The sequence below is a fragment of the Pinus tabuliformis genome, chromosome 2_2 (assembly GCF_031772625.1).
Source record: "Pinus tabuliformis cultivar Carrire ecotype Pingquan chromosome 2_2, CPIR1, whole genome shotgun sequence".
NCBI classification, from domain to species: domain Eukaryota; kingdom Viridiplantae; phylum Streptophyta; class Pinopsida; order Pinales; family Pinaceae; genus Pinus; species Pinus tabuliformis.
In genome coordinates this window covers 395,126,078-395,141,646 of record NC_142300.1, presented here as the reverse complement: position 1 = coordinate 395,141,646, position 15,569 = coordinate 395,126,078, and the positions used below count along the sequence as shown (strand labels likewise).

The following is a 15,569-nucleotide window of genomic DNA, read 5'->3' as shown; positions in this document are numbered from 1 at the left end:
CTCTCATGTACCCCAAATCCCCGAGGTTGTTCTATGTTTACTTCTCAAACACTTCATTGAGGAAAGTGGACATCCATTTCATGTATCTCCAATCCATAACAAAAGCAATAGAAATAATAATTTTAATAGAAGTGTACTTGACAACTGGAGCAAATGTCTCCTCATAGTCCTCTCCCTCTTTCCAAGAGATCCTCACAAATCTCACTTTGTACTTCTCTATGTTGCCATCTACCGCATGATTTATCTTGCAGATCCATTTGGAAGTCACCACTGACTTACCTTCAGGTATGGGCACAATTTCTTCCATTATGGCATCCTTCAAACTTGTTGGACTGCCTTCTCCCTCTAAATAAGGAGCTCTTTCAGATATCTGGAACAGTTCTAGATGTTAGTACAATTTCTCCCTTTTGAGCACAAATCACTCTAGCTGAGTTTATGCTCGATCTTGGGAGAATCTTCTTGCTACAAACTTTTCTTTTCTCTTCCCGATGCTTCCATCTGCTGCTAGAGACTTGGCAGCGTTCATGATGTACCTGCAAACCTCATTAGGAGGTCATGAAAGAAAATTATTATAACCAAGCAAAAGATACAAAGGCAAGAGGTTTACCCAAAAATAAAGCAATAATCAAGGAAGAAAGATATAAAGTATTTATCTTTTGATCTGAGGATTGTTGGGAATTTTCAACTCCCTATTGATCCTTGCCTTCATGCAGAAATCATTGAAATCCATATGCAAACTCATCATGTTCGTCTTCATGATTAGTATGTTGCTTTCCTTTTCTTCCTTACATGAGCTAGGTTTCTTTGTTTAGCTCTAGGGTTTTATCCACAAACCCTGGGGTTTTTTAAATCATAACCTTCAACATTTTCCTAGGGTTTAGATATCCTAAATCTACCAACTCTTTGAAGAAGGGGTCATCTTTAGCATAAGAGTTATGAATTTTCTTGCTTTATATGAGAGAGCCTTTCTACTTAGCTCCCTCTCGCTCTGGAGTAACTTTCCATCTGATCCAGAAAAACCCTAGCAACATTTCTCAACGAATACAATTTTTAACTTCAACAACATATACAAGGCATCTTCTTACACATACATGAGCAACACTCTTGATTCTGTCTCTTTCTAAACAAATTCAACTTTGTCCTTGAAGTTACCCAACCAGTCCTAAACGAGTGCCCTTTCTTAAGATTAAAGTTGGCCCTACTACTCTGATTTATAGAGTTCTATTCAGCCCTTTTAATAAAGACAAAATATTGCAAGTTGAGACATCACAAATCTCCAGAATAGCATGTTTCATGAATGTAAGATGTCTTCATCAAAGAGGGAATATGGCATTCCAATATCCTCAAAAAAAAATCATCAACAACCTCCAAGTTTCTCCTTGAAAATTTTCAAATTTTGAGATTACTTCCTTGCTTGAATTCAAACTTTGTTGAAGCTTTACCTCTTCAAACATTGTTTTGTTGGCCTTCCTTAGCCTTGAGGTACTTCGGACCCGTTTTTTCTAAGGTCTGAGGCCTCTCAGACCCTTTTAGGTCTGCAGCCTAGCCTTAGGCTGGTTGCGGTTCTCATTTGTGCTTTTGTCCATGATATTTATTCACAGAATAGAGGTTTTGGCCCTCTTCAATGACCTGAAAATTGATCGTAGCTGATACTTTGCAAGATTTAAAAATTTGGGTCTTTACAAATACCTTAGTTCTCATGTGTTCAAGTATGAACAATTAAATTAAACGAACTTGACAATATAAAACAAGCATGCCATACTCAACATAAACTTATGGAGAAATACGAGAAAATTGAAGAAACATCACAATAACAAAGTGATAAGGGAGTTCGCCCAACTTGGACTACGTCTCCGGGCCCTACTTCAGTACAGGGGTGGCCTCCTTATTGATCTCAGCATCTAGATAATGAATACATGCAATTTTCGTCAATACAAGAGAAGGTCTCTCTTCTCGAGTGGCATTGTCTCTCCTACAAAGAACTCTCACTAAGATTCATTCTCTTTCAACAAACAAAGAAAGCATAACAAAAGGACAATCTCACTTGCAGTTGTAACATGTCCTTGTCTCAAAACCCCAATCTGAAGCCCACCTGCAAATCAGTTGCTCAAATGAGAAAATAGACATCCACAGATGAATTCCTTGCAAAATTTCGAGTCATTTGAGTATAAACTCGACTATGTTTCGCTCAGGCCCTCTAGGCCTCCCTTTGGACACTATGTCGAAAATAGTGGAGGAATAATACTTATTTATTCAAATCTAACTGTTATATTATAACGGCTAAAAGAAAAAAATATCATCCATTAACTTTATGCCAAGATCTAGTTCTTCGCCTTGTCCTAAAGATGAACCACACTAGATGGTTCGAAACGCATCGACAAAGCTCTAATGATGTGATTTTTACCGAAATTTTTCTTACTTTTCAATAGTGGAGGAATTAGTACTAAGCCACCCAAACCAACCATGGTGTATTGGCTAGCTCCAATGGAAATTTTGATGCTACCATGTTGCTCAAAAAGCCCAAAAACCCCTATATGTGCTCTTACGATGCTCAAAAAGGTTAAGGAATGAGCAAATACCTCCCTTCTCCAAAAGGCATTGTAACGATTCTACAAAAGCCTTGCGCTCTGCTAAATAAACAACAAACCAGGCCTATCGCCCAATGATTGGCCGCCTTTATTAGCAACCTGGTGGTCGTGGGTTCGAGTGTTCAGGCTCAGTGGTCATAACAGTGATTTGTTTTAAAAAATTAAATTGGGGTTGTTGGCCCCACCCATATCCTTCGTCGTGGTCACATTACTTCGTATGACCTGGGGCCAAGCTTCGCTCCCTACGCCCACATTGTTTTAATGGGCCATATAATATGGCAGGGTCCGTTGCATGGACCCGCCTGTTACGTCGTAGTCCTTGGTTGCATGCGAACCATATAAGTGTGGGCCAAGCTGGTCAGGCAAGCCCGTCAGCCCACCCATTACCCCCAACTGTTGGAACACTTGTATTTACATATAACCGCTCCACCAATGCTTAACAAGTGACACGGTTGGTCTAACGGTAATGTGACGGATTGTTTGTCGACAGGTCTAGGATTCGATTCTGAAGGGCCCTCCAAACAAATTTTTAATTCAAAGTTCAAGGCCACATGACAGCCTTTCATACAGCCACGTGGTGCCCTTTGATTGGCCCACGTGGCAGCATATGATTGGACCACCTCACCAACCGCACGCCCAAAAAATTGTTGACGTCAACTACCCAGTCAACCATTGCACTGCCACGTGTCCTCTCATCATTCGTCCATGTGCCTGTCAATGATTTCGTCACTTGTATGCTTGTTATAGGGTCACATGGCGATCCCTGACCAAGCCACATGGCGTCCATCCATTATGTTGAAGAAAATGTAACTAGGTTCAGTGTTTATACATGTAATTTTGATCTTTGTACTTGTAAAGAAAAATTACTTTTTGTGAATTATAAGAATAAGTTTCTTGCTCATTCCATAGGTCTAGGGAAGTCAAAGACTCAAAGAGTTCTTCTTGGGCATTTATGAAATGTATATGAGTCAACCTAGAGTCAAGAACAACCCTCCAAGGCCAGCACAATCCTCTTGAAGACAAGCAAGCAAAACGATGAAGAGAACAGTCAAGTCGGCCAGCAAAATTGATATAAAGAATAGACACGTCGGCTCAAATGAAGTGACTCAACAGTTCATTAATTCATGTCGGCTTGAATGCATGGACATACACCTATAAATAGGCAGTTGGGGTCACCACAAAAGAACATAGAAGCATCTCGCATCTCTTTGAAGAAACTCGGATGGGTACAGGTCTGTGACTTCGCATATTTTGAAGGAGCACTCTCTCGGATAAGTACAATATAGATACCATCTCAGACTCACCTGAAATCTCGCAAAGAAGTCTCAGTCTCCTCCTTGTTACAGGCCTCGGTGCATTGCTGATGTAGTCTACTCCTCAGTGGAAAAGAGATGATAAGAAGTTTGGTGTCATGATAAGTGCAATCACAAGTATACACCCTTGGCAAGAAGGATCTCTATCAAACTCTGTCTCGGCCTTCATCTAACATAAACACAGTCACGATTTTGATGATCATTGTCTCACTGTCTCGGAATATACATGGTAAAGAGGATCTTTGTGATCTTTGTGTGATGAAGCAGCAATGAAGCTCATAGTTATGACGAGTCTCTCAATGGAAGCACAGTGATGTTACAAAATTAATAAATGTCTTCATGATGCAGTGATGATGATGAACTCAATGATACAAAGAAGAGAATTGGTGCCTTAGTCTTGGAGTAGGCTCAATCAGTCAAGGGTCATGGTCTTGGTGTTCATCAAATGGAATCTCTATAAGAATAATTTTGTGCGGGTTTTCCTCTCCAAGAGGGAGAGGTTTTGGCCTTGGCAGAAAGCCAAAATTTTGTGTCTTTGTCTCTTTGTTATGATAGTTATTTGATGAACTAAAGAAGACACACTAATGTTAAGAAAATTGCTAATAAGCTAAATGTTAAATTCCTCACAAGTAGTTATCATGTTAAGAAGAATCTCATTAACTCCATGCCCTAGATTCTTCAACATGGTATTAGAGCTATGATTGTAGTCTAAGGAAGGGCATAAAAGAGACACTTAAGGATTAGCTTCAAGAAGGACATCATAACAAGTTGAAGGAATTGAAAGATCAGTGTTCAACAAGCAGTATACAACAACAAGTCAATTCAAGATCAATCTCAGTTAAAGTGAAGTCTCAATTCTAGTACTCAGAAGTCGGATTACTCTGAATCTTCATATGGTACCTACAGGTACAGGACCTCGGTGATGAAGTTCTTCTCTATCAGTCTCAATGAGCATAGCAAAGTATGATATCTCAGCATTCTTGTGATCACAATACAATCGTTGTCTCGACCTCCTCATAATTGTAGTCCTCAACATACAAAATGATGTCACTACGTAATATATTATTAGCATGCTCATGATGGAGAGATACTAACAAGTCTTGGTATCTTTGTCTCGGTAATCTCTCGGTATAAGAATGATGGCTTCAAAGATCCTATAGCACCACTCAGTTTCGATGGAAAGAAACATGGTAATTCCACAGTGGTGAACAATCTCATAAACACAGTCTCGAATAAGAAACTTAGCAATACTACAGTAATATATATATTCTTCGCACAACCATGACAAGTAAGATCTCAATGATAAACACAATTACATTCTCGGTCAAGGAGCAGTCATGATCCTAACATAGGTTATGATCTCAGTGAAAACTATGAAGAGACAATCATGATCTCGATAGATCAAAAGACAGATCTCCAATACACATCTCAATAAAGACACAGTGATGAATTCAGTGACAAGTTCAGGCTCACAACACAGTGCACAATTCGAATGAACAACACTCATAGACATCATTGTCTCGGTACAGTGTTACAACAATATACTTGTCACAGTTCTGGATCTTGTCTATAAACATGATCTCAATAGCATGATGCTCGGATCAGAGCATGAATTTGTTGATGCTGAAGTATAATAAGGTCCACTTGTGGGATGGTAGTATCACGAGCATGTCAGTATAGGAGTCAAAAGAATCAAAAAGATGAATTAGGAATCAAGATGATCTCAAGATCATAAAGTAGTTTCGGTGATGACAAGATCACAAAAGTCATGATGCCAGAAGGTCTCCAAAGAAGTTTTGGTAAAAGGATACTAGTGGTTCATGATGGGAAGCTCAAGCAAAAGAAGCATCAAGATGAATATCTCCTCTTCACATACCAAGTAAGTATCTTTCATGTTTTTGGTTTAATAACTTTGTTTTGCAAGGAAATAGAAATATTGAAGGATAGTCATAGTCCTCATGAAAAAGGTCCTTGCATAAAATAAGGAGGATTTTCATAATCCTCATAGAAAAGAGAAATCATTGATGTCTATGGAAAGGTCTCTGAAGGTCAAACAATGCTTGAATATATCAAGAGACTTATAGGAATCATATGAAATCACTCAAAGGTCCTCACATGCTAAAAGAGGAGACATAAAGAGAGATATATGAAATCTGAAATTATAGTAAAGAAGGTCACATCACTTAGACCCACACAAAATCTTGGTCCTCAAGCAAAGCAAGACAGAATAAGTATAGCTAAGATTCAATGCTATAGAAAGATTTTGGAAGCTCATATCACTGAAAGATGGAGGAAGCTGAAGAAAGGGACCAAGGAAAGAGGGAGTAACAAATCTCTCCTATGAGTAAGATAGTATCCCTAACAAAAAGGGTCCTATCATAAGCTCCTAAATCTTGTTCTATAAGATATGACAACGGTAATAAGATGAATCATGGCATCATGAAGCATTAGAAACAAGAGCTCATGACATCACCATGGGAATCATGAAAGACAAAATCCATGGTAGACAAACATGTAGGATATAGCTCTTGAGAACCTCAGTGGACATTGAAGGAAAGGAAGAAATCATCTAAGACAAGGCTCATCATACATCAAGTCAAAAAGGAAACATCTGCTAGTTGGGGATATACAAGATCCTCAAAATTCTCTGATGGAATCCTCATCGTAGGGTTCACTAATCTAGAGAGGAAGCAAGTGTTTCAACAGGAACTCCAACTTATGGAATCCATGAGATGATGATGTGATGACATAAAGCAGATCAAGGGATTGAAGATCTCTTCAATCAAGGAAGTTGTTGGAAGAAGCCTCAATGACCTGAAGGTAAAATAAGGTATGTATGCTTGTGTTTAATATTATAATGTCATGTCATATGGTTGCAGGTAACATGGATCATTGCTTCTATCTTAAGAAGCATGATCAAGAGAAAGAGGATCTCCTCCTATGAAAGGATGTAGGAAGGCATAAGTCACACTAGATGAAATCAACATAATATGTCCTCATATGAAGTATGAGGTGGTTGACTACAATGAAGAAACTCTGATTAAAATCTACCGAGAATAGAATGTGGGAGGAAGGAAGAGATAGTGAGATATGCAACCCTGATGAAGGCGATCAACATCCAAAAGATCAAGAAGACTTGACTAGAAAATATCTCGGAAAGATATAAAGACTCTGATGGAAAAGATGAAGACCCTTGACAATGGATATCTTTGGGAGATGTGTCAACATGTATGCAGGGCGCTGGTATCTACAAAAAGATGTCATGATGAAGAGCCATCTCGTAAGGTATGATTTGATGTCATATGATGTTTTGATTTCTTGAATAATATCTGGATAATGCAGGGCTACTTGAATAAGAGTTGTAAATACAAGTACAACTAGCATTCATGTGATGGATGGAAGAAGCATGATGAGAAAGACGTAGTCATATAACGAAGGTTCCAGATATGAAGAAGGCCACTTTCCATGAAGAAAGGAATGACATGACGAACAAAATGACTTTAGGATTTCGGTCAAATAGTGGTCAATGTTGGTCAAACTTCAAAACACTTCGATCTTCTTCTTCTTCGCACGTGTGAACAGAAAATGGATGTATTTGATGATCCGAATTGATACCAAAATGAAGGAGGTTGATTGTCCATATATAGTGGTCGAGTTTTGACCAAGGGTCCAACCCATTCAGCTAGTGGGGCTGACCTGTGTTTTTGGAGCCTACATGAGCTTCAAAAATAATAATTTTATTACCTTTAATTAGGCCGACTTGAATAGCAAAAAATCACAACATTAATAGATTTTTAAAAGCCAAATAATGAAAGTACAAGTCTTTTCAATCCACCAAATCCACAAATGAGTGCCTCTCTTATTTAGAGTATAACCTAGAAATGCATTAAACAAAGAGTGTATCCTCACCAACTGAAAATGACAAGTCAACATAATGATAAAATAATCACGAATAGATGGTGGCCATGCCACATGTCTCAATATTTAACAAAATGCCTCTCCTCCAAATGGGTGATAGAGCATGTCTAAGCTCTAATGATTCCCCTCAAAATTCTCCAAGTGAATCGATCCACTAAATGGATGTGCAATCAATCATGCAATGTTACAATCATACATGTCCATATCCTTCGATTGAAGTGAATCTACTAAATCCTCTCCACGTGTTCCAATTAATCTTCAAAGCATTGATTGGCCTAATGAAAAATAGCAAAATCCTACAAGTGACATGCCTAGATCCTTGAAGTGGATCTACTAAATCGTCTCCACATGTGTCCAAGCAATCTTCAAAGCATTGATCTGCCTAATGAAAAAATAGCAACATCTTAGAAGCAATGTTATTAGAACCGAATTGGTGATTGAATTGAAAAACCTTGTGGACCGAGTACCGGTTGGGACCAGTAAAAAAACCGGACAAAAAAAAAAGTTTACCAAAAACACATAAAATATGCATATAGAAAAACATATATATTCATGTGCATCCATATGAATCCAAACCATTTATACACAAATATGCAAAAGTTCTCATTTATATAGCAAGTAATAGTGCATATAACAAAAATAACACTTGGTGCAAAACATCGTTGAACCAAAAAACATCAAGAAGCAAGCTCTAAAAGGCCTTTATAGTCCAAAATAACATGATAGTATGATACTACAATCTACAATACTGCGGCCATATCCTGCAAGTGCTAATTGTCAATGTCATCTTCAAAATCATCATTTTGATCATCCTCTTGATCCTCATGTGAAGAATGAGTAGCATCCAAGTCTGCAATCATTGCCTATATTGGGATTTTTGTCATCAATATAACCCTCTAAGCACTAAAATAAGGTAGAAAAATCGCAGCATGTCAAATCAAGATTTTGTTTAAGTGATGGGTACATTTTTAGTAGAGTAATGATAGAGGAGTTTGACAACCATTGCCACTAACATCAAAGTACATAGAGGGATTGTTTCTCTTTATTAAATACTAGTTCCTTACCCTCATATATGACCTGCAACCCTGATATCTTGAAAATTTGTTAAGTCTGCTGGATTTTGAGTGAAATCTAAAATTCTACTTTCTCCATATGAAATCCAATGAGGTTGGAACCACTCTCAAACATCTTGAATCATTTTATGTTAATGTTAAAAATTTAAGTAAAAAGATGGAAATGAAAGATTATGGAGAACCTCACTTTTACTTTAAGAATTTAACATTACTATGAAATGCATAGCAATAATAGGACCATAAGCTTGAATATTAGGTTGGCCTAAGGGAGAATTAGAAGTGGGCCAACCAAATGAGAAAATCAAAACACAAAAAAAAAGACAACTTTTTGACACTGACCTAGGAAGGTACAAACTGCACAAAACCAGTCCTAAACTGGCCGGTTCAGTGGAATAGGTCGGTTCAGTACCGAACCGGCCTATTCCGGTTTGGACTGGTTTTGGGCCAAAAACAGCCAGACTGGTCAGTGCACCAGTTCCGGTCTGGTTCTGGTAACATTGCCTAGAAGTGACATGTTTGGATCTTCAAATGAAGTGGATCTACTAAATCCTATCCACGTGTCCAAGCAACCTTTCAAAGCATTGATCAGTCTAATAAGAAAATAGCAACCTTCAAATCATTGATCGGCCTAATGAAGATTTTCTCATTAGGTAGGAGTTTTCTAATTATTTATCGTATTTATTTTATTTTGTGTATATCTTAATTATTTTATTTATTTATTTTGATCTTTGGCAATTTGTTGGGATTAATTATTTCATTTATTTATATCTTAATTATTTTATTTATTTATTTTGATGTAGAAGAATTGGCAATTTGTTGGGATTATTTGGGCAAGGCTCCATTTTAAGGTCAACTGGATGCCACTATAACCGCTATGCTGGTGTCAATAGTCTTTAAGTTAGCACATGACGGGGAACTTATGACTTAGCAAGCCTTGAGGCATCTCAAGGCACATTGAGAGTTTGACTTTTTATATAGCAGTCGTCTATTTTTCTAGCCTTATCACAACAGGTTAACATGTCCCTTTTCAGGAATTGTTTCCTGATCCCCGGTGGAGGGGAAAATAAACTGTACTCCCAAACACTTGAGCTAGAGATAGAACCCACACATTAGTTATCTTAATTACAAAAGGATGGAAGATCATTGGTTTAACTATATATTAAAAATGGTCTCCCAAAGCAAGGACGTCTCCTCAACAACCTCTGTAGCATGGCCTCCAATGTGTAACAATTCCTCAAGGGATGTGTAACAATCTAGGTCCAAGGTGTAGGTAGTCAACGGATCATATGATAACATCCCTCCACTTGCTAAGTTCGTATAAAACTCAAGAAAACTCTGTCAAAGGAGGGTATGGTCCCATCAAAATACATCACTAAGTGTGAAATATCTTAACTTATGTGCATGGAGGGGAGCACTTTCCCAAGGAAGGTGCTCCATATCATCACAAACTAATCAAGCATCAAAATCTTCCAAGTAAGCTAGGGCTTTCAAGCAACAGATCTATAGCTAGGTCAAAGCATGTCATAAACTAGCTATTGAGAGTGTTAAGAATCTGTCATTGGATTCGACGAACTTCAATGCCTTCCTGCAAGTCTTTGTTATGCATGATTAACAGTGATTGTGATGAAAATCATAGTGATCATGATGAAAATCATGAGTGAGACCTCAAGGGACTCACTGATTGGGGTCCACTTTCTTATTCACTTCTTATCTTTGTTATGTTGGCCATTTCTTCTATGTCCTCCCCTCATGGAAGTAGGGCCTTTGGCCAGAAAGGCGTATCTATGGGTTTTGTTCCGCTGCAGGTTAGGTTTGCATGCATGCATTATTCAAGACACCAACATTTTGATCATTTTTTCCTAATGATTGCAGCAATGTTAATGTTCATGTGGTATTTTGTTCTTTATTTACAACTTTGCAAAATAGATGGTCTAATAAAGTATTAGGATCTTCTTTCAAATGTTTGAGCTAGTAATGCAAGTTCTCCAAGACAAGGTAAAGATGAGTGAAGCATCAAAATGGAAATACTTATAAGCATCTTCTTTTTCCATTTTCTTCTTGAATTCATTTTCGTGTAGGAGGATACAAGCAATATGAAAGCAAGTCCCATTACCAACTTCGGCCTCTGGAGCTTTGGTGTTTGGAATCAATTTGCAGTAGTCCCACCCATGTTCAAATCTCTAGAGGCGTCACCCATACGCCCGTAGTGTAGGAGGATACAAGCAATATGAAAGCAAGTCCTATTACCAACTCCGGCCTCTGGAGTTTTGGTGTTTGGAATCGATTTGCAGTAGCCCTACCTGTGTTCAAATCTCTAGAGGCGTCACCCATACGCCCTAGTGTAGGAGGATACAAGCAATATGAAAGCAAGTCCCATTACCAACTCCGGCCTTTGGAGTTTTGGTGTCTGAAATCGATTTGCAGTAGCCCCACCCGTGTTCAAATCTCTAAGGCGTCACCCATACGCCCGTAGTGTAGGAGGATACAAGCAATATGAAAGCAAGTCCCATCACCAACTCTGACCTCTGGAGTTTTGGTGTTTGGAATCAATTTGCAGTAGTCCCACCCGTGTTCAAATCTCTAGAGGCGTCACCCATATGCCTGTAGTGTAGGAGGATACAAGCAATATGAAAGCAAGTCCCATTACCAACTCCAGCCTAAGGAGTTTTGGTGTTTGGAATTGATTTGCAATAGTCCCACCTGTTCAAGGATCAAATACGCAATCACCATGGGGCGTGCTAGTTTATGGTCATCCTAGGCGTGCTAGTTTATGGTCATCCTAGGTGAGTACTTGTTAATAGTTTTGATGATGTCATTATGGTCTTAAAACAACAATGTATCATATTGATATAGATTTAATCTGACTGGACCAGGAAACATACTTTGGCTAGGATTCAAAAGTCACTAGAAAATTTCAGACACTGCATGAATAAATTCTGCATCCACCTAGCTACCTTCCTACTTTCTGATATTATTTTGAACGCCACAGATAAGCTTTAAGTTTCTGCAACATACGTTAATCAATATATTCTGTTGCATTACAAATTAAGAATTAATTTTGTTTAGTTAAATGATATTGTCATGTCTAGCATATTTTTTAGTTAAATAATACTGTCTTGTTTAGAATCTGTCGGTCTAATTTTACATGTGCCAAGTGTGCAGTAAAACAGTTCTTCTTTTTGCAGAGCCAGGGAAGAAGACTGTTGGGTAATTTTTCAGCCACTGATTTGAGGGGCTGCCCACCTAGAATGCTTCAGACATGGCTGTCTCTTCCTGTTCTTGAATTCGTTGAGAAGTTATCCAAAGCTGCGAAATTCACAGACAGTTCAGCTGCAGCAGCAGCTTTAACTAGCGGCAGTCCTGGTTCTCGTCCTCTAATCACTTGTCTCATGACTTCGTCACTTGAGGAAGTGATTACTAAAGTTGTGGATTACCATGTACACAGAATATGGGTTGTGGATCAGGAAGGATTGTTAATTGGACTTGTCTCACTCACAGATATCTTGCGAGCGATTCACGGCAAAATCGTTGCTCTTGAAGCTTCTGACATTACAGGGTGACTATCCTCCTATCTTGCTTGAACAAATTGTTGATTGTGGATAGTTTTTTTTTTAGTGGAAGAGCTTTGGCGTCTCCATTTTGAATTCAGACGCCAAAGTTCCATGGATCATCCTTAAGCCTTGCAAGTCATCTCATCTTCCTCTTTAACTTAAGGGATAGTGACCCCCTTTCTTACTATTCCTGTGACCTTGTTTTGCCAAATCAAATCAACCATGGATCTCTCTCTCTCTCTCTAAAAACTTCAGCATGGCTACTGTTTCAAATCTAAACTTCCATTTTAGAGTATGGACACATAATGCTTTCATCAATGTATAAGAGAATAATATTTTGGCACTGAATAATGCATGCTTCATCAATGTATATGAGAATGTAATATTGGTGGTTGTTGAGAAATCATTCGTCATGGGTGCATATATGAGTAATGTATGAGCACAAGGATGAAAAAACCAAAGCCTCAAATAAATTTCGAATCTTTTAGAAATATAGTTAATATGCAAAATAGATGATTGACAAATCAATAACCAATTTTGCAATGCGTCATACATTATCTGTTGAGGGTATTGTCGTCATATTATATACTTATTGTGCAATTGATTGTTTACATAAATGTTGTTTTAAATGTTACTGATGATTGAACTTCATTATTCAAAGAAATGTTGATATTCCAATAAGTAGCTGTGTTTAATATAATACTGATAATTGAACTTCATTAAAATAATATTTAAATGAACCAATTTCATGTCTTCTGAAAATATGTTCCATATTCCTAATAGATGATTGTCATTCAGGAATGGAATTGGATGGATGGGTAAATTGCTAGATGATTGTCATTCAGGAATGGAATTGGATGGATGGGTAAATTGCTAGATGATTGTCATTCAGGGATGGAACTGGATGGGGAAATTGCTAGATGATTGTCACTCAGGGATGGAGTTGGATGGGTAGATGGAATTGGATGGGTAAATTGCTAGACGATTGTCACTCAGGGATGGAGTTGGATGGGTAGATGGAATTGTCACTCAGGGATGGAGTTGGATGGGTAGATGGAATTGGATGGGCGAATTGCTAGATGATTGTCACTCAGGGATGTAGATGATTGTCACTCAGGGATGGAGTTGGATGGGTAGATGGAATCGGATGGGTAAATTGCTAGACTCCATTACGGGGGATGGAGTTTGGTGGGTAAATTGCTAGGAATTTGTTAGGCGAATTTCTGCTTATGTGCCTGGTCAATTTGTCCATCAAATACCATCAAACTTCCTTTAAACCGAAACCAGTATAGTTGCTCTTTATTTTGGTACATGTGAAGTGATGTGCAGTGGGATCACAAGTTTTATTCCTTTAAACTGAAAATACAATCAAAACTTCCTTTAAACTGAAAGTAGTATAGTTGCTTTTTATTTTGGTACATGTGAAGTGAGGTGGGGATCACAAGTTTTAGAACAGCTTGGATATATTTAGTTTTTGAAAACATAGTTAACTATATATATGGAATTTCTTTTAATCATTTTTTTCAAAATTTATTTAAAAATTTAAAGAAACGTAAGAATCATAAATTATATAGTTGGTTGGTTGATTGAGAGCACAGAATCCAAGGTCTAAAAGAATTTATTTTTAACAAAAATAATATATATATCATATAAAAATCGATAATGTTTATATAATTTTATTTTATATAATCTATGTAATCTTATTTTATATAATCTATAATCTTATAACATAAGAATGGTGAAATGTATGAATTTATATCTTATTACATTATTTTTTTCTGATGTGAATCAACCAAAAAAATAAAATAAAAAATTGAGATATTTAATTATAATTAAATAATTATTATTTATTATTTATAGCAAACTTAATAAAAATATTATTTTGCACAAAGTTTCCTGCTTAGCATAGAAGAATATCTACATTATGAAAACTACTCTACCATGATGAAATATATGAATTTATATCTTATTACATTATTTTTTTCTACAATGATCATCCAACCAAAAAAATTGAGATACTTAATTATCATTTTTATAATTAAATAATTATTATTTATTATTGGTAACAAACTTAATAAAAATATTATTTCGCACAAAGTTTCCTGCCTAGCATAGAAGAATATCTACATTATGAAAACTATATTAGAGTAGTTTTCATAATTGATCAAGGTGAACTTTCTTTTCCCATTTACAAAGTTTTATCAAATTTTCTTAACAATAAATATAGATGCAAAATATTTATTTAATTTGTATGAAGGTATTGGGGATGTATTTATTTAATTTGTATGAAGGTATTGGGGATGTGCAATGTTGTATAAAGATATTGGGGATGTACAATTAACTACATTATGAAAACTAGAGTAGAGTAGTTGTTTATCAAATTTTCTTAACAATAAATATACATGCAAAATATTTATTTACCTTGTATGAAGGTAATGCAAAATATTTATTTACCTTGTATGAAGGTATTGGGGGATGTGCAATGTTGTATAAAGATAGGGATGTGCAATTAACTATATTATGAAAACTATAGTAGAGTAGTTTTCATGATTGATCACAGCTGAATTTTCTTTTCCCATTTACAAAGTTTTATCAAATTTTTTTAACAATAGATATACATGTAAAATATTTATTTAAGTTGTATAAGGTATTGGCAGAAGTAACACCCCAGGCTATGTGAAAATTACTGTAGTTACTGAGTTTAGTTTTTATGTTTTACTGCATTAAATTTTTTATTTGTGTTGTTAGAAATAACAATGACTGAGGCTGGAAGGCTAATATACATTTGGTTACCTAATAAATGTATAATTAAGAGTTCAAATATGTTAGTTAAAATAAAATTGTTTCCAGTAGTTAAAAGAAACAATTATCAAGAAACAGTTACCATCTGCTCTAGAAAGGGGAATATAGATGTGGAAAGAATCGAGTGAGAGATCGTAGAGTTGGGTGGAATAAACCGGTGGGAAAAACACTTGAGGATAATTTGAAAAGGTACAGGACTTGAGGCTGGACAGTGAAGTCCTGAGGCCTAGGACTTGAGGCTGGACAGTGAAGTCCTGAGGCCTAAGGTATTCGACTGTAGCTAGATATATTCACTGACTGTAAGGAAACAAAATGCTCGAGGGA

At 36.8% G+C, this 15,569-nt stretch overlaps 1 protein-coding gene across 1 annotated transcript in view; it reads left to right on the top strand.

Annotated features, from left to right (window-relative positions):
* Positions 1–12,697, top strand: part of LOC149192936 (SNF1-related protein kinase regulatory subunit gamma-like PV42a) — a 29,112-nt gene extending 16,415 nt beyond the window's left edge. Inside the window, exon 2 of the mRNA XM_089404746.1 lies at positions 12,063–12,697. Within this exon, the coding sequence (XP_089260872.1) occupies positions 12,063–12,452 (390 nt within the window). The 3' untranslated portion in view covers positions 12,453–12,697. The remainder of the gene's footprint in view (positions 1–12,062) is intronic.
* Positions 12,698–15,569: the final 2,872 nt, after the last annotated feature.